This window comes from Epinephelus fuscoguttatus, linkage group LG13 (genome assembly GCF_011397635.1).
Source record: "Epinephelus fuscoguttatus linkage group LG13, E.fuscoguttatus.final_Chr_v1".
Lineage (NCBI taxonomy): Eukaryota > Metazoa > Chordata > Actinopteri > Perciformes > Serranidae > Epinephelus > Epinephelus fuscoguttatus.
Window position 1 is genome coordinate 15482704 of NC_064764.1, and position 17684 is coordinate 15500387.

The 17684-nt window shown below is 40.5% G+C and overlaps 2 protein-coding genes across 6 annotated transcripts in view; both read right to left on the reverse strand.

Annotated features, from left to right (window-relative positions):
- Positions 1 to 8294, reverse strand: part of LOC125899663 (translationally-controlled tumor protein homolog) — a 589762-nt gene extending 581468 nt beyond the window's left edge. For 3 of the 4 annotated variants that reach the window (XM_049594120.1, XM_049594121.1, XM_049594122.1), the window contains exons 1-5: positions 8163 to 8294; positions 3461 to 3534; positions 1597 to 1781; positions 1348 to 1453; positions 1042 to 1158 (exon numbers count right to left, since the gene is read on the reverse strand). In XM_049594120.1, the coding sequence (XP_049450077.1) occupies positions 1042 to 1158; positions 1348 to 1453; positions 1597 to 1781; positions 3461 to 3534; positions 8163 to 8190 (510 nt within the window). In that variant the 5' untranslated portion in view covers positions 8191 to 8294. Of the gene's footprint in view, positions 1 to 83; positions 476 to 1041; positions 1159 to 1347; positions 1454 to 1596; positions 1782 to 3460; positions 3535 to 8162 lie in introns of those variants that run through there. The other variant, XM_049594119.1, reaches the window with a different exon arrangement.
- On the reverse strand, positions 84 to 17055 carry tpt1 (tumor protein, translationally-controlled 1). Of its 2 annotated transcripts, none has more exons than XM_049594117.1 (6): positions 16897 to 17055; positions 16176 to 16249; positions 13201 to 13385; positions 12952 to 13057; positions 12649 to 12765; positions 84 to 475 (listed from the first exon to the last, which is right to left on the reverse strand). In XM_049594117.1, exons 1-6 carry the CDS (start codon positions 16922 to 16924, stop codon positions 473 to 475), a joined length of 513 nt encoding a protein of 170 aa, XP_049450074.1. In that variant the 5' UTR covers positions 16925 to 17055; the 3' UTR covers positions 84 to 472. The 2 variants fall into 2 exon arrangements, with proteins under 2 accessions (XP_049450074.1, XP_049450073.1); XM_049594116.1 differs by lacking the exon at positions 84 to 475 and adding an exon at positions 9870 to 10338 and having other exon boundaries at positions 16897 to 17054.
- Positions 17056 to 17684: the final 629 nt, after the last annotated feature.

A 17684-nucleotide genomic window follows, 5' to 3' on the forward strand; every position in this document is an offset into this window, starting at 1 on the left:
AATAAAAATATCCAAACTATATCTTAAAACCTAAGAGCTGCCTGTAAAGGGTTACTCAACATATCGCAAAAATACAGCAGAAGTGGTGATACTAGATTTTATTTTGAAATTGAACCAGAAGTATTTTCACATTAGATGGAATCGGATACAATGCAACCATAAACAAGAGGTCTGTTGAAGTTTACCTGTATAGATCATTAAAATTATATGCAGAGAGAAGAAAAACTGTCACATACAGTCAGAGCTTCACTCATTGTCCAGCCTTTTATTTTCAGTCCCAAAAAACGGGCCAATCCTGGGTAAAAAAAAAAAAAAAAAAAAATCACACTGCAAAATCCAAAAAAGAAAAAGTTGTAAAAAAAAAACTATATTGAGTGACCAATCACGTTTGAGTCGCCCAGCCTTGGTCAAGAATGTTTCTGTTGAAGCATGATGTAAAATAGCAGATTAAAGCAGATGTGGTACCAGGTAGTTACTGCAAGAAAGAGGAATACACGTTAATATACTTTGGCTATCAAGCATCTTTTCTCAATTTAGAGTATTCAACTTCCTGTGCACCTCAAATCAAGTCAGTTCTGGTAGAGGCTGCCACAAAAAACGGAATAATCAGTGTAACGACACATTTTCATTTTTTATTAAATATAAAGACTCCACACTGTGTTGGTCTTTTAAAATACCCGAAAACATACAAAGTACTCAAAGTGCTTTTTTTGTGTTATATCACAAAGAGCCAAACGGTGAAGATCAAAAATATATTTGTGCACAAAATACATTTCAGTTGTCTTTTTCACATCAGAGGATATGATTTAGAAGGAAAATCTCAAATGACATTCATGCCAGCATGAACAATACCGGGACCCTGAAACTGTTACAGCTAAATGGAATTCAGCCGTGAGTCATTTTATTTAAACCTGTGACATGTCAAAATGTTTTCTGTGACAAAAAGCCTATGATTTTCTACAGCTGCATCACGTTAAAAAAAACTAGTAACTTCATGACACTTCTTTTGTTTTGTTTTTGGAGACTCAGCTGAGTACTTACGCATTTCTCTTCCACCAGACCATCTTTGAAGAAAAGCATGAATGGCGTGATGCCGTCCTCACGGTAGTCTAGCAGTCCCACCATGCCATCTGGGTTCATGGATACTCCTGTGAAAAACTGCAGACAGACAAAGATGGCATGTGAGAAAACTATCGGTGAAATAGCGCAAGTTCAGTTTTCAAAGAGATGCTAGTCTCAAGATGACTGACCACAATCTATGGGGCACAGTTAAGATGATGATGATGATGGATGTGGTTTACAGTATGGGTTTGTGCACAGCTCTTTTTCACATAATAATCAGGATACCTCGTAGTTTTTGAAGTTTGCCAAGATCTTCAGAACTTCTTCTTTGGCGCCAGCCATGAAAGGGTTCACTCTGTCCGGATCAGTCTTCTCCAGCCTTGCCTTAATGCTGGACATGCAAACAGAAAAAACAAATTGTAAAGAATCAGTCTGTGTTGGATCTCACACACCCCACAGTTACAGTTGAGGATGCACCAGTCCAACTTCCTCTCGTTGTCGTTGGTGCATTGAACCTCCAGCACTGATACTCACGCCTTCATGTAGTCTTTAATGTAAATTTTGTAGGAATCCTTGTTGAAGCTCGTCTTCCCCAGATTGTGGTTGAGGACGATGTCTACGCCAGAAGCAGAGGATGATTCAGTGCCCTCTGACAGTTGCTCTGCAGAGGGGTTGGCCCCAATTAGTCTCTCGTCAAAATCCTCTGTCCTGGTGGTGGTCTAGAGACATCAAGCCGGAGGGGCAGAGAGGACAGACATGTTGAGGAAGGAGAACATGAGTGGATGGTAAATCACAGTGACAATGTGACAGTGGGCTCAACCATGTCGGTTTGAGCTTCACTTCATCTGTTAAGCAAAAACTTACCAGTGGTTAAAATAAATTTGAAATAATTTTAACATTAAATCTGTAATGTAAAAACTTTGGAGCTTGTAAAAATGCTGTAATACATGGATTCACATTGAAAGAAAATCCAATGTCACCTTTGTTTTCTTGTTTCTTCACACAGGAGGGAAAAAAGGTAAATATTTATACAGCATTTCAGTGCATCTGAATCAATTATTCAATCTATGTGAACTGCAAAAACATGTAGTCTTGTTATGATTGTGGAGCAATATTTCTGTGCTGTCCTTTATCCATAGTCTCAGCCCGAGTAAAGGCAGAGTACCTTTAACCAGAACTGGGTGTTTTGTAAAGAACTATAAACACAAATAATTTAATAACTCGTGATAATGTTCAGTACTTCACAGTGTGGTTTTGTGGTCGAAGTCTGGTTGTGACTTCAAGCTGTGAGCTTGTTCGATTACCACCATGAATTCCTTTGTGTGTGTTTGACACACACCCTACGTATAACATCCTGACTGTGGTGACGTCATGTAAAGACCATGCCCCTCACATCACTACAGGTACAGTCAGCCACAAAACGAACACTGATCACATGACTCATCATGGATACAAAATCTGAAGCTATAAATATGTCTCAAATGTGTGTAATGTATTACATTAAAATGTGCAATTGCTCTGTCACCTTTATCAAGCCTGTTGAACAGGGTGAGTTTATCGTGGCCTTGTATTCGGCCGACAGTCAGTACGTTTACATGCACAGTTTAATTCCACTTTTAATCGGAATGAACGGCCATTCCGATTAAAAGTGGTCATGTAAACAGTCATTCCGATTGAAAAATGGTCATTCCGATTGAAAATTAAATCCGATTAAAGGGGGTGGTTTATTCCGTTTGTCATTCCGAATGAAAGAATTTTGTGTGCATGTATACACTCATTCCTCTTTAAGTTCATTCCGGTCTTTCTGCGCATGCTCGTTTCCTTGCCTTTCTGGTGCGATGACGTATATAGCGCACATAGCAACGGGCTGCATAGCAACGGGCTGAGCTAGCGCAGTCGGACCCGTTGCAGTCACCGGTTTCCATTCGCCACAGCACGGTCTTCTGCCTCCCTTCTCCTGCTCAACAGATGAAGCATTAGCAGAACAAGGTTGTTGTCGTACTGCTGCTTCAAGAATATAAGCAAAACACACCCGAAAAAGGCAGTAATAACGGCGTCGTCAAGCATCTTGTTATCCGGAGCGAGGACCACAGTGTTTTCTTCCGGTAAACGTAAACACGTAACATCCGCCCCGCCCCCTATCCAATCAGAAACCTTCCCTGCCCCAAACCTTGCGCAGACCTGAATAAAGGCGATTGAACGGATCTCCCATGTAAACCCTCATTCGGAATTAATATTTCCCATGTAAACTACCTGGAAACACTTTAAACTTCATTCAGATTTATTTCATTCCGAATGAGAAGCCATCATGTAACCGTAGCCAGTATCAGGGGAAAAAATCCTCCCGAGTCTGACCACACATACACACATCCAATCTACGTGTGTCCCACTGACTCACCTTTCCTTCGACTTCGTAGAAGATGCCATTGTCGGACACTTTGATTTTGTAGATGTCCGAGAACATCTCATCATCTGCGGGAAGGAAACATTGTCGCACTTAATAAACACAAAGCAAATCTCCAGGCTCCATAAACTACAAGACGCATACACTGGATTGCAAGCTTAAATTCCTCAGTAGTGATTTATTAACGTTAACATCTTGATCTGGAACTTGGTTTAGTAATGAGTGGGGTTGGGCCACTGTAAAAATGTTCAAACTGTTTTGATATTAAATGAGACACCAAGCTGGGGCCTGTATCACGAAGCGAGATCAACCTTTCCTGGGTTACCCAGACCTATCCTGGGTTGACTAACCCTAACAATGGCAGTCAGGATAATCGGTATCACAACGCTGGATATCAACTCGGTAACTCAACCCAGGGTTGCTTTATCAAGAGCCGTGCACGCGCACGCAGCGGACCAATCACAATCATGAGAGAAGCTCAGCGTCACTGAGCGTCACTGAGCGTCCTCACAGAGCGCCGTATGTGAGGGGAAAAAGTATTTCTCATGTGAGGATCAGAGATTAATTCTACTAAAATATGAGGAGGAGAAAAGCAACATTAGAGAAAAGGCCAACACCGTGGCAGCTGCAGGAGGAGGAAACATGCGTGGCAACGCATAACGGGATGAATAATGTTTAGTATTAGTTTAGATTAGTTTATTTGCACATAATGTTAAAAACAGACAGTATAAACAAAGAAAAGTGCCAGAGAGATTAGAAGCCACTAAAAGCTTATCAAAGAAATTCCCCTGTCAAAACATCAATGAAATCACATAATAGAGAAGAAAAAAACGCGTCAGGAAAGAAGAAATAGAGGAGGAGAGAGGGAAAAATCAAGACAAAACAAGATAGCAAATAAAATTATGTGTAGGTTAAATTACTCATCACTGGTTCAAGTAGCTACAGTACCTGTACCTGTACATCTGACACTGATCACACCCTTGAATCCCATGAAATCAATGCTGCGCAGATGAATTGCGTGTATTACAATTATCGTCTAACATCATTGCGTCTGATAAATTGGTCTTCTTTGTCATAACGTTATATATGCTACAGTAAAGCTTAAAGCTGACGCCACAATGAAATCATATCAACACCAAATTGATAGTCTGAATAAAATCATCCTGATATTGAGCTGTGTTAGAAATTAACAGCTGCGCAAAAATATACCTAGTCTCCCTCTTTAAAAAAACAAGGAAAATCCCTCAAACGCCATGAAGTGTAGACATGATAGGCTACTTTCCACATTTCCAGCAGCAAAGCTGTCAGTTCTCTTTAACAGGGATCATTTCCCTCCAACAAAACAAAATGTTGGCACTAATTAATGGTGCTATTAAGTGTCCGCAAATGATCAGTTTCTTTCTTATGAAGGGGTGGGATGAAAGTTCCGCTTCTTTCCACTCCTTTTTGAACAATCTTTTCATTGTCTGTTGTTGTTGCTTTCTTTTCTTTTTTAATGTTCAAAATAAACTTTCAAATCAAAATCAATCAAATGAATTAAATTTCCCGTCATGACTGGGCTGCATTTCTGTCAGCGGAGTCATTTTTTCCCCCAACAGCTGATTGGCCAGTGGGTGGTGCTTTTTATAGGATCAGATTCAACCCTGAACTTACCCTGCTCCGGAGCAGGATAGCCGTTCAGAGTAAGTTACCATGGTGATCTACCCCGATAAGAACTGAACCGGCTTCGTGAGACCGAAAACCCAGGGTTAACCCTGAAGTTACCTCACTAAGACATTAATCCTGCTTCGTGATACAGGCCCCTGGACCAGTGTACTGAATTTGACCATAAGGTATCACACTTGACCCCGCAGCTGCTCCCGAGTGGAACATAGCGAGACTGAAAGAACCCACTGATAAGGGTGTAGCGACTCCACTCTACTTGGTGGCAATATACGCAGGTTTTCCATCCAATAATAAACACTAAATAAGAAGCAGAGCGTGGATGCATCCCAACTGTCTTAAATTACATCTACGTTTCCCTCTCTTTGTCTTTTCCTTGCATCTTAGTCCCGCCCACTAGGGATGGATGGAGAGAGGAAACGAGGAAATATGCTTTTAGACAGATGAGGCACCGTCTCTTCTGAAGCATCATGTGACGCGACGTCCGTTTCCGATGACAGCGGCAACTGTCAACCACCCGTAATTAGTTTGTTTACACATAGCCTAAATTTTTACCAAAGGCTATCTCAGGCTGTGTTACATTGAACAATTTGTTAACATAGCAAGGCAAGCAAATCACTAATGTGCTTGGTTAAAAAGAAAAACCCAATTGTTTTGACATGGCTGTTAGACATGGCAGACGTATGATCATGTTATGCTGTTTAAGGTGTAACAGGTGGTGTGTTCCAAATTGCTCTGGGACAGAGGATTAGCCCCGCCCCCAGGGAGTGCAGCCAGCTTTGAAGTCAATTTTAGTAGCAGCCAAACGGTGAAATTACACCCTCACATGATGCCCTGTGGCCCTAAAAGACTCCTTTTTCCATTGACCTACATGGTGTAAGAGAGATTTGTAAATCAGAGGATGCTTTTCTTTTAGTGCCACAACCCTCACTAAATGACTCATGTCACTATCAGGATTTGATTCACTCAGTCTGATAACATTTCAAAAGTCTAAAAGAGTTGCCTGATTAATTTTATTCCTGTAAATCTCTAGTGTGCTTGCACAGTGTGAAAGTAGTGTCGATCATCCCTGGATAATCCAAATAATTTTTTTATATGTGGCAGTCAAACCATTTTTGCTTCATGCGCCACTGAGCAGCTGTCACAGCCCTTCAACGTTACATCCAGTTCTCTTGATACATCCATGGGATTAGCGTACCGTTACCACTGGGAAAAAACGATTGCGGTTTAGAGCTAAAAGTTGCACCCATAATTTATGCAAAGTATCATGGGGGCTAGGAATAAGATAGATACAACCATGCAGCTGATTGTTTTTCACTTTTTTTTCCCCTAAGGAGGGCAAAGGCATGACCCGCCCTACTCTGCCTCTAATTCGCAACTACTTGTTGCCTTTGTTGGCTGGATTGGTTGGGTTTAGACATGAGGAGTAACACTGATTAAGTTTAGGTAAGAATGTCAGCGTGAGTCAATCAGAGGCAGAGGAAGACAGAGCTGGTCAGGTCATGCCTTTGCCATCTTAAGAAAAAAAAATACAATTACCGCCTCTTGGTTTTATGCCTCTGTGAACCAGTTAAATTGCAGTTACAGTTAATAACCATGTCTGTCCAGACTAATATGTAGCCATGACAGTTGACACTGCTTCAAATACAGATGTTGGTGCCAAGAAGCTACATGAAGGTCAGCGTAAGTTCAATCAGGAAGACTTTCTTTCTTTCTTTTTAGGTAGAACTGTCGCGCCCTCCTCCACCCCGTTCACCCCCAGCCATTGTATCCAGAGTCCAGGACAAGCTTAACAAAGGCTCATTCCTCTACTCATCCAGATCATCAGCATTTCTCCACCTTCTCCCCCTCTCATCTTCACCACCTCTACCACCACCAGCGTCTAGACCCTGTCCGACTATGGATTCATCCCCCTTCTTACCATCTCTGCAGGGTCTAATCACCAAAGACTTTTCACATTTTTATTCTAATGTTCACATGTTAATAAATATTCTTTTTACTGTAAATAAACAAGTCTCTCCTGATTGAAATGTTTTTAAACACACATCATCAACCCAAGAGCACAGATTTATACAGTCACCACAGTCTTAAGATGGGCACCCAAGCTAAGTGTCACCATTCCAGTATTTGACCAAATGTCTCCCTGTCTCCCCCTCTGTTCCTTAGTTATGACAATAAATAATGGCCAGAATTGTCCAGAAGTTTTTTTTTTTTTTAGAATGTAATCATGTCACAGGGAGGTTGACCTTTGGGATATAAAATGTCATCATTTAACCATTTTATTGTATTAGACATTTGTGTGAAATATTGTCATGATTAGTGAATGAATTCTTGAGTTATGGCCAAAAACATGTTTTGCGAGCTCACTGTGACTTTTAACCATCAAATTCTAATCAGTTCATTGTTGAGTCGAGGTGGACGTTTGTGCCAAATGTGAGGAAATTCTCTCAGTGCATTCTAGATATATGGCATTTACAAGAATGGGATGGACGGACAGACGGACAACCGAAAGTATGATGCCTCCAGCCAGGGATGACACCGGCATGGAGACAGTGGGCGTGGTTTTCAGAGTGAACCGCATCACGTCACTCTTTGAATGACGTGTACACTATGAATTGCCAACTATTGAATTAAAACTAAAATCTTAACTTGCATACAATAAAAAAAACATCTTCCCACTTACATTTCCAACTCTAAATTGTTTTGTTTGAGAGCCTAAAAGCGTTTTCTCATCTGATGCTGCATACCTTCTCCAGAAACTCCCAAAATGCCCAGAAATATATCAGTAATAATAATAATAAATCAATTATATCAGATCTCCTAATGTATAGCCACAAAAGCCAAAAACGTCACCTGATCCTTCCCAAAGCAAACTTCCACATGCTCCCTGACTGACTCGTCCTCCATAGCTCCTTGTCTCACACCATGTGCCTTCTTGTCTTACCTGTGTCCTCATGCTCATATCTCTTCTTAGATCTAGCCCTGATAATTTCAATCTCTCTTTCTCTCTGTGAAGAAAAACAGGATTACTTACCGGAGAGGATGCACTTGTAGATGATCATTTTGCTGGGATGTTATGTGCTGTGCCGGTGTTTCAGACCGTGTGTGGAGAAATCCAGGAAGTTTTCTGTGAGAGTTTTTTCTAACTCTAACTAAGAAAACTCAGGTCAACTCCCACCTTATTCTGCCCCACCCACTTTGTGATGGGCGGAACGACTCTTCTCATGGTTATGGGTTCCTTTGAGTTGATACATGTAAATGCATTGCAGCTTTTGAGTTTTGATACAAAAAAGGATGTCTGTTTGGTCATGCAGGTTTGACGGCTAGTGCGGCCCGTGTAACATAGCTTGTATTGTATGTAATTCCACTTGCTATTATAATGTGATAGTCATGCACTTATGTTATGTAGTAATATGGTTATACCTGGGTTATTGGCTCAAGGGCGCCCTCTCTCAGAGGTAGTAGATAAATGCTACTACAGTTAAATGTGAACGCTGGCTAGGGATTAGGATTAAGTATCACTATTTTAAAATCAGATTATTTTTTTAACCAAAGCGTTTGTTGCACATTATGTGTTTTACGACTTGGAAATTTGAAAATCCTACAGTACTCAATGTTATAGTTTCTGGCTGTGATAAATGGTGTAATTTTGGTGATTTTTAAAGAAAACATGCCTTCGGGTTTGGAAGGCATGTTTTCTTTAAAAATCTGTGGTCAAATAAATACAAAATACAACCACTGATGTTTGTATGCCCCTCCCCTAAGACACAATAAAAACATAAGACCCTCCACAGTGCTTACAGTGCTGGCCCTTTTTGCACCCCTCCGTAAGAACAAACGGTCCCTAACTTACCCCACGTACCTGCGAATACCTACATTTTCACTTTAGATGACTTACAGTTCACAAGCTTCTTTTAGACGTCAGTGGGACGACGAATTGAACGTGATTTGAATGTCGTCACCCTTGTTGTGAAAAACAAGTGACGCTTATAAGAACATATTCAGAGGTTTTAGGGTAGAAAGTGACTTTTTTTTTTTTTTTTTTTTTTAAAGCTTATTACATTTGTTTCATCAACAGTGATACAAAGGATTGTGTCGGATTAAGTGTCATCTAGTGATGAGGACTGCAAATTTCCACCAGCTGAAATTTCTCCTGTGTGCCGAGCGTTGACTGCTGGTTAGGATTCCTTCAGTGTTTATTGTTCAGGAACTGAATTATCCACAAAGGTCTCTCCTTTAAAACTAATGGACCCAGTGACTTAAACCAGTATAAAAGGCAGTTTCACATTAAAAAGCAGTGATTTTCCAATGCTGTTTGGCTCACTGCAGAGGGGCTCTGGCTGACAGGATAATGTGGATGGTGCTAGCTAGACCCCGTGTTTGGTTTGTCTGTTCTGGGCTACTGTAGAAACATGGTGGCAGACAAGGGCCTGCTCTCTGTGTGGATATAAATGGCTGATTCTAAGGTACAAAACAAATAGTTATTTCTTTCAGGTGATTATACACTAAAGAAAACATAATACTCTATTAATTTCTGCCCATATATATCACTAAATCCTACACAGTGGACCTGTAAGTGAACTCAGTTCTAGGAGAAGAGATGAAAACTTTGTACGACTTAAGATATTTCTGTAGGTGAGTAGTAAATAAAAGCATATCATGCATCTGTCTGAATGTAGCCCTAGAAAATCTCAAGTGTAAAGGGTTACTCAACATATCACAAAAACACTACATAACAAAGTGGTGGTACTAGATTTTATTTTGAAATTGAACCAGAAGTATTTTCACTTTAGATGGAGTCAGATTTAATGCAACCATAAACAAGAGGTCTGTTGAAGTTTACCTGTATAGATCATTAAAATAATACGCAGGCAGAAGAAAAACCATTTTGTATTCACTCAAAGCTTCGCTCACTGTCCTGCCAATACTTTCAGCCATCAAAAAACCGGGCCAATCCTGGGTAAAAAAATCAAACACCGCAAAAGCCAAAAAGAAAAAGTTAAAAACTATATTCAGTGACTAATCACGTTTGATTTACCCAGCCTTGGCCATAGTGCAATGGGCCTAAATGTGAATATGACAAAGTTGTACAAGAAATGTTTCTGTTCAGTCATAATTCAAAATGATGATCTTTCATTTCATTCCTTCGCTCATGGGACCATTTGAAAAGCAGCAGTCAATTGAAAAGCAGATGTGGTTCCAGGTAGTTACTGCAAGAAAGAGGAGGACATGTTATTATTTAGGCTATCAAGCAGCTTTTCACAATTAAGAGTATTCAATTCGCTGTGTAGGCTTGTGCCGATTTCCGGTTTAACCGGTTCAGTCCGAGCTCCACCCGGTTTAATTCACGTCAACCAGATAAACCGGAGGGAAAAAAAAGCGGCGTGTCAAGGGACTATATTCAATTTATCTTGCATTGTAACATGCATTATGACAACTTAATAAGGTTTATGTTTGTTTATAAATGAAGCGGAGGAGCCTACAAGTGTTTTGTTTAGTTTGTCTCAGAGGCTGCAGAGGGACTCTGCAGCTCCGCTCAGCTGTCTTCTGCTGCGAGAGATCAAATTTCAGTGGGGGCGGGAAAAGTGCGAGGGAGTCAGCAGCGCAGATAGACAGATGACATTTTTTTATTTTTTTGCTCTTTGTAAAATGGTCTTTCAAGTTGCACTAGAAGACCCAAGACAAGTCTTATTTTATTTATAAGTATTCATAATTCTGAAGAAGAAACATTAAGTTGAATGGTTGTTTTGTTTTGATAAATAAAAGCACATCATTCGGTTTGTTGCCCTAGTAACTTCTTGGTGTCCTTGTGTAGCCTTGTGTGTATTGACAGTTAATACAGCATTGCTGCCACCTAGTGGATTGGAAGCGCATTACACCTATAATGGTTTTTAATTGGGAAAAATAGCTCAAATACGACCCCCCAGTGGTAAAATTAGGTATATAATTCGATATAATGGTTCGGTTAGATATTTGGCTTTAAATCAATCCGGTTGGAAAATTTTCAAACCGGCACAAGCCTATTCCTATGCATTTCAAAATTAATACTCCAAGTGTTTACATGCATGCATCAGATACATGTACATGTAACAGATTCTGTCCTTGGGAGTAGCACTTTAAACAGAAGTCATCCAACAAAAGTTGATAATCACTTTACAGTACACTGTGATCCCACCGTGAAATGTGAAGCTAAACTATCTTTGTGCACTAAATACGTTTCAATTTGGCTTTTTCACAGCCAACAATATGACTTCAGTGGGATTAATACTTCTGCTTTGAATCAACGTCATGCCTGACACGCACCTCCCCAAGATGTAACCCCACTTTGCATGGCCGCAGGCTCTTTTATTTCACAGATAGAAAACAAATTGTGAAGACAATAAATCCAAAAAACAGCATTTTAAGTCTTCAGTGTAATTTATCCCTGCTTTATTTGAGAAAAGGAAAAGTCCTCTTGTCACGAGGCTAGCATGTGCAACAGGAAATTTCATAGGCTTATGCTGATGTTAGCAGGTCATATATATATATGGGGAAAACTCATCTAGTAAAAGATAACTGTTTTCTCTGTGAACCTTTTGAGTTATCATGAAGCTGAACTTTGTACTTGTGTTTGATATTGTTGCTATTAAATCATGTTTTATGTGTTTTGAATCAAACTCTACACCCCTTCACAAGCTTAACACAGTGGCATAAAACCGCCACTGCCAGTCAGTGTTTTGGAGGTGTCATTGCTGCCACCAGCGCTGAATGAGAGGGCTGGGAGGTGAGCTTACCATCCTCCTACTGCTGACATCGGGCTCAAGTGAAACTAAGAAGACACTGCTGGGTCTGGCACTGTTTTGGACAGAACGCGAGTGTGGTACAAGAGACTGGAGAAGGTGCATTGTCGTACTTTCTTTGCGTACTGTCCACAGCCTCACAAAAAATGGGCTGCAAGTGGACATCTGCATAGGGTCTGTGTGGACCCTTGTGGACATGGGTGGATGATGACATTTGTCACATGGGACCAAAGCAGACCCTGGCAAACACATGAACGCAGAAACTAAACTACTGTGTACACTAAGGGAAAACAGTTTTCAGTTTACAAAAATAAAACAGGATGTCTCCATTACCATGATGTGCAGTTTCATCCACCGGTGGAGGCTGCACAGCCACTAGTGACTACTCTAATGAATGAATGGCAATCAAACAGAATGCCTGTATAAGCCCCATGAGGACGAAATAGAGAATGATAATGGCAGTCATAAAGCAAAAGACCCTCCTAAGACATAATGCAGAACTGTTGGTGCCCACAGCTCTGTCAGCGCCTATTCATTCCTAAAGAGCAATGGCTAACTGCGAAACATTGACAGTCATGTCATCACTCACTTTGACTAAGGGTGTAACTTCATCACTCACTCAAAAATGTTGAGTGAGTGAGTGAATGTTTATGACTGGCCTCGCATTCTGCAGTTCAGCTAAAAATAGTTTCTTAAGGACGCTTGCTGGTTTTTGGAGACTCAGCTGAGTAGCCTACTTACGCATTTCTCTTCCACCAGACCATCTTTGAAGAAAAGCATGAATGGCGTGATGCCATCCTCGCGGTAGTCTAGCAGTCCCACCATGCCATCTGGGTTCATGGATTCTCCTGTGAAAAACTGCAGAGAGACAAAGATGGCATGTGAGAAAACTATCGGTGAAATAGCGCAAGTTCAGTTTTCAAAGAGATGCTAGTCTCAAGATGACTGACCACAATCTATGGGGCACAGTTAAGATGATGATGATGGATGTGGTTTACAGTATGGGTTTGTGCACAGCCCTTTTTCACATAATAATCAGGATACCTGGTAGTTTTTGAAGTTTGCCAAGATCTTCTTGACTTCATCTTGGGCGCCAGCCATGAAAGGCTTCACTCTGTCCGGATCAGTCTCTTCCAGCCTCGCCTTAATGCTGGACATGCAAACAGAAAAGACAAATTGTAAAGAATCAGTCTGTGTTGGATCTCACACACCCCACAGTTACAGTTGAGGATGCACCAGTCCAACTTCCTCTCGTTGTCGCTGGTGCATTGAACCTCCAGCACTGATACTCACGCCTTCATGTAGTCTTTAATGTAAGCGGTGAAACCCTTCTTGTCGAAGCCCGTCTCATGCAGATTGTGGTTGAGAACGATGTCTACGCCAGAAATGGAGGATGATTCAGTGCCCTCTGCTACTTCCTCTGCAGAGGCGTTGGCCCCAATTAGTCTCTCATCAAAATCCTCTGTCCTGGTGGTGGTCTAGAGACATCAAGCCGGGGAACATGAGTTTATGGTAAATCACAAATGAAATTAAGCAAAAACTTGCTAATGGTTGAACTACATTTGAGATAATGTTGACATTAAATCTGTATGCATGTCATCCTGACTGTGGTGATGTCATGTAAAGACAATACACAGCCACAAAAGGAACACTGATCACATGACTCATCATAGATATTCTTCCCTCAGCTGAGCTTCAGACTTTTAACTATTTAAAAACATCTGTGTAACAATGGATAGAGCTGCCAGTTAAATGCACAGCTAGTCAAGCACAATTAAACAAGTGACATATGCAGCCTTACTAGTAGGCTTGGTCCATCACCTTCTCTAGACTTTGTTTCCAGTGAATATAAAAAGTTATACTTATGATTTTATTATCTCATCCATTGATTACTGGGCGACTATAGGCCAGGATGCTACAAAGAGCTTGTCCTTAAAGGGGTACTGTGTCATAACAATGTTGGTTGTATGTGTAAATTAGGGCTGGGTATTATTTAAAAAATTTCCAATACCAGTACCATTAAAGCGATATAAATTGCCAATTAAGAGTACCTAACTTGATAAATGTGTGACCAGAGTGGCTGGTAGTATACCATAAACTTAAATTAATAGCCTGGGCTTTTATTTGCTTCAATCGCTGAACTCAACTTGCAGCTGGCTCAGGAGACAGCGTCAGTGTTATGGTCATTTTACAGCTCTTGGGTCCAGTTGCTCAGAAGTAATCTGATTGGATTTTGACTAATAGATCAAATCTTGAACTTGAAGTTGTTTTAGATCTGGATCAAACATCAGTATGTGTTAAAAAAAAAAAAAAAAGTAATACCTTTGATCCCCCCCAATAAAGAAATACTAGCATTATCCCGATCCCAGCAGAAGGTTGGTTTCAGGGTGGATTTTAGGTACAAAATGTAATAAAACTTTTAAGCTATCCAACTTATTTTTATTTTGTATATATGTATTATGTTTAACATAACAAAAATAAAGTAGATAAAGACTACATGTGGCTATCCATTAAGCCTTTCAGTAAGGTAAAATAAAAGATATAGTATTTTCTCCCCATAAAAATCCCCCACACAGCTGTCAATATTAATCAATAATAATTTAAAGTTACAATAAGCAGGCTCTTTTTTGTTCCCTTTGGTGGCCTCCCTGGCAATAAGCAGTAATTGCAGTATGTCTGTTGGCAGAAAAAGTCTTGACGCCATGCTGGTGGATTTATTTATATCAGACACAGTATCTCATACTACAAATGCAAGGGCTTTCATCAGTAGTTTCTAACAACTACATATCCAGTGCTGTTTCTGTGTCCTCAAATTAAAAACACTTAAGTGACCCAGTGCTGCCTATTCTACATGCTCTTTACAAAGCCAGTAGTCTACATTGTGATATGTGGCACCATTTAGAGAAGTGATTATCTGGATTTGGTAATTTTGAAAAGTCTGGATCTGAATCCAATCCAATGTTGCTTTGAAAGCCCAGTAAAACAGTAAAATAGATAAGCTGACAACACCTCTCTTTATTCTCTAAAAACAATGTTCACAACTTAAATTAATTTTCATGAAACACGTTTTGGCTTGTTTGATTGGTTGAACCTTATAGACTAAAGGAATATTAATGATGGAGGAGTGGTCACATTAAGACTTTGACTGCCAGCAGTTATCGCTTTCTTCTTCTCCTCTCATTTCCCATGCGGGTAAATATGAATCAATGATATTTTAGTCACATTGTTTAGGTAAACTGAACTGCACGATTGAACTGAAAATAACAGAAATATATTTAGTGCTCTTTTTAGCTGTATTACCAGAGTTACTGAACAGGAAGTTGGGAAGATACCGTTTCCTGTATTGTGTAAACCTAGCTTAAAAACTAAAAAAGTGCTGAGATTCTGTTACTGCCCATTTCTTACGCCATGTTAACAACAATTGGGTGACCTTTGCTTCCATCTTAAAGGGACAGTGCACCCAAAAATGAAAATTCAGCCATCATCTATTCACCCATATGCCAAGGGAGGCTCTGGAGAACTTTTAGAGTCCTCCCAACACTTACGGAGATCCGAGGGAGAAGTGGGTAGCAGCACAACTGCACACCTGACGGCGACCCAGATTTAAACGTCCAAGAACACGGTCCTCTCTGTGGATCGTGCTCACATGTGCGTGCGAGACCAGCGAAAGCACGTGAACACACATGAAGGCGGTGCCCATGTCTCGCGCAAGCGCACACACGTCAGCACAGTGTACATGGAGGCAGTCAGAGCTACAGGCTACAATGAAGCTAAAAACAGAGTTCAGATGACGTTTTTCCAAACAACTTTTTATGTCTGGGCTTCAGGACACTTGGATCACTATGGACTAGCAGTATGGAGATATTCTATGGTTTCTGTGTTCTTGGATATTTTAATCTGGGTTGCTGTCAACCATTAGGTGTGCAGTTGTGCTGCTGCCCACTTCTCCCTTGGATCTCCATTAAGTGTTGTGAGGACTCTAAAACTTTGCCTGAGCCTCCCTCAGCATATGGGTGAGTAGATAATGGCTGAATCTTCATTTATGGGTGCACTATCCCTTTAACATTTTTGTAAATATGTCTTAAATCTTTAACTATCACTATAAAATGTCCAACTGCATTGTCACCTTCATCAAGATTGTTAAACGGGGTAAATTGGTGTCAGGTGTTTTCACTGTGGCCTCCATTAGGCCTACCATGTAGAAAGAAAATATCCCAAGTCTAACCACACAGACACAGATCCAATCTACGTGTGTCCCACTGACTCACCTTTCCTTCGACTTCGAAGAAGATGCCATTGTCGGACACTTTGATTTTGTAGATGTCCGAGAACATCTCATCATCTGCGGGAAGATACATGGCCACAGTTATTTATGGAGACAAGGCAAATAGTCTGACTATCCTCTGGTTGTGCCTTAAAACACCAAGTGTTACATTCACTGGACAGCGAGCTAACTTTCCTTTGTGACTAATGTTTCCATCTTTCTCTATAACTTAGTTTAGTAATGATTAGTTACTGGCTGGCGGTGCTATGCTAATTCTAGAAAAATCTGCCAGACATCTTCCCCTAAATAAATCTGCAGCTACATGAGACCGAAAGGCCACGTACACCCCGTTACTTTATCATGACTAACACTACATTTATATCCTAAACCAGAACCAGCGTCCCGTATTGTACAGTCCTGTTAAGAGCTCCCCGTTAAGATTAGGCACACGGTAGTAATAGTTTTCAACTTTTAGCTAACTTACCGGTAGTTAAACCCCAGCCAATGCTAGAAGCTAACCGGCCTCAGCATCACCGGTTAGCCAACTGGGTGGCTAACACAGGGCCGACTCGCTGACTAGCGCTAGCTTTCGGCTAACACGTTTTGGCTAGCTAACCTAGCTAGCATGGCCAACTGTCTGAAATAACATGACACAGCCAAAAAAACGTCGCGCCTGTAACGCCAGCCAATAAACATGAGAAACTACACAAAACCCGGTTACTTACTGGAGATGATGCACCTGTAGATGATCATTTTGCTGGTTCGGTGTTGGATGTTTCAGAGACAGAGCGAAGGCCTACCGCCCTGACAACACTGAAGAGGAAAAAGACCGTTCAGGCCGCGAGGCACTGCATTTACATCCTGATGACGTCATCGTGGGTTCGCCTCTGAGCTGTGCTGCCATTTTGATATGGTGGCCGGAAGAGGCGCTACACCTACCAAACTGCAGCACCTGCTGTGTGTATCTGTATTTTACATTTGTGGGTGATATTACATGGAAGAAGGCCTGGCTTTTACCTAATCGATACTTGTTTACAAATAAAGTTTAGGAAATCTCTTTTAACTCATTCACAAATTCTATCCAGCCAAAAACTATATCAAAAAAAGATTTAAAAAGGAAATTGATGTGAGTTGTAGTTTCTGTGATGAATATCCCGAAACTGTTGTTCATTTATTTTGGTATTGCCCTGTTGTTAAAAGATTCTGGCAGAGCTTATGTGATTTTGTTTGTGATAATACTGATGCTGACTTTGTTTTGCTTTGGAAGAATGTAGTGTTTGGTCTCTTAAAAAATGATAATGCACAGAAAAAAAACACACATACATGATTAATTATTACAATGGCCAAATTTCATATTCATCGATGTAAGTTCACAAATAGAAAACCTTACTTTGTTGCTTTTGATAAAGAGATCAAACAATACATTCATTCAATCCAGTGCTCTCAAAAGCTAAAAGCAATTACAACTGTGACTGCTTGCACTAATATATTTTTGTAGCTCTCTTTATACTGT

What these genes read in the sequence shown, in the direction of transcription:
- tpt1 (XM_049594117.1), bottom strand. Translation starts at nt 16,924, where the DNA reads ATGATCATCTACAGGTGCATCATCTCCA. An exon ending in ATTAAAGACTACATGAAGGC is followed by an intron (nt 13,058 to 13,200) that starts GTGAGTATCAGT and finishes TTGCATGTCCAG; the next exon opens with CATTAAGGCGAGGCTGGAAG. An exon ending in CAAACTTCAAAAACTACCAG is followed by an intron (nt 12,766 to 12,951) that starts GTATCCTGATTA and finishes GTCTCTCTGCAG; the next exon opens with TTTTTCACAGGAGAATCCAT.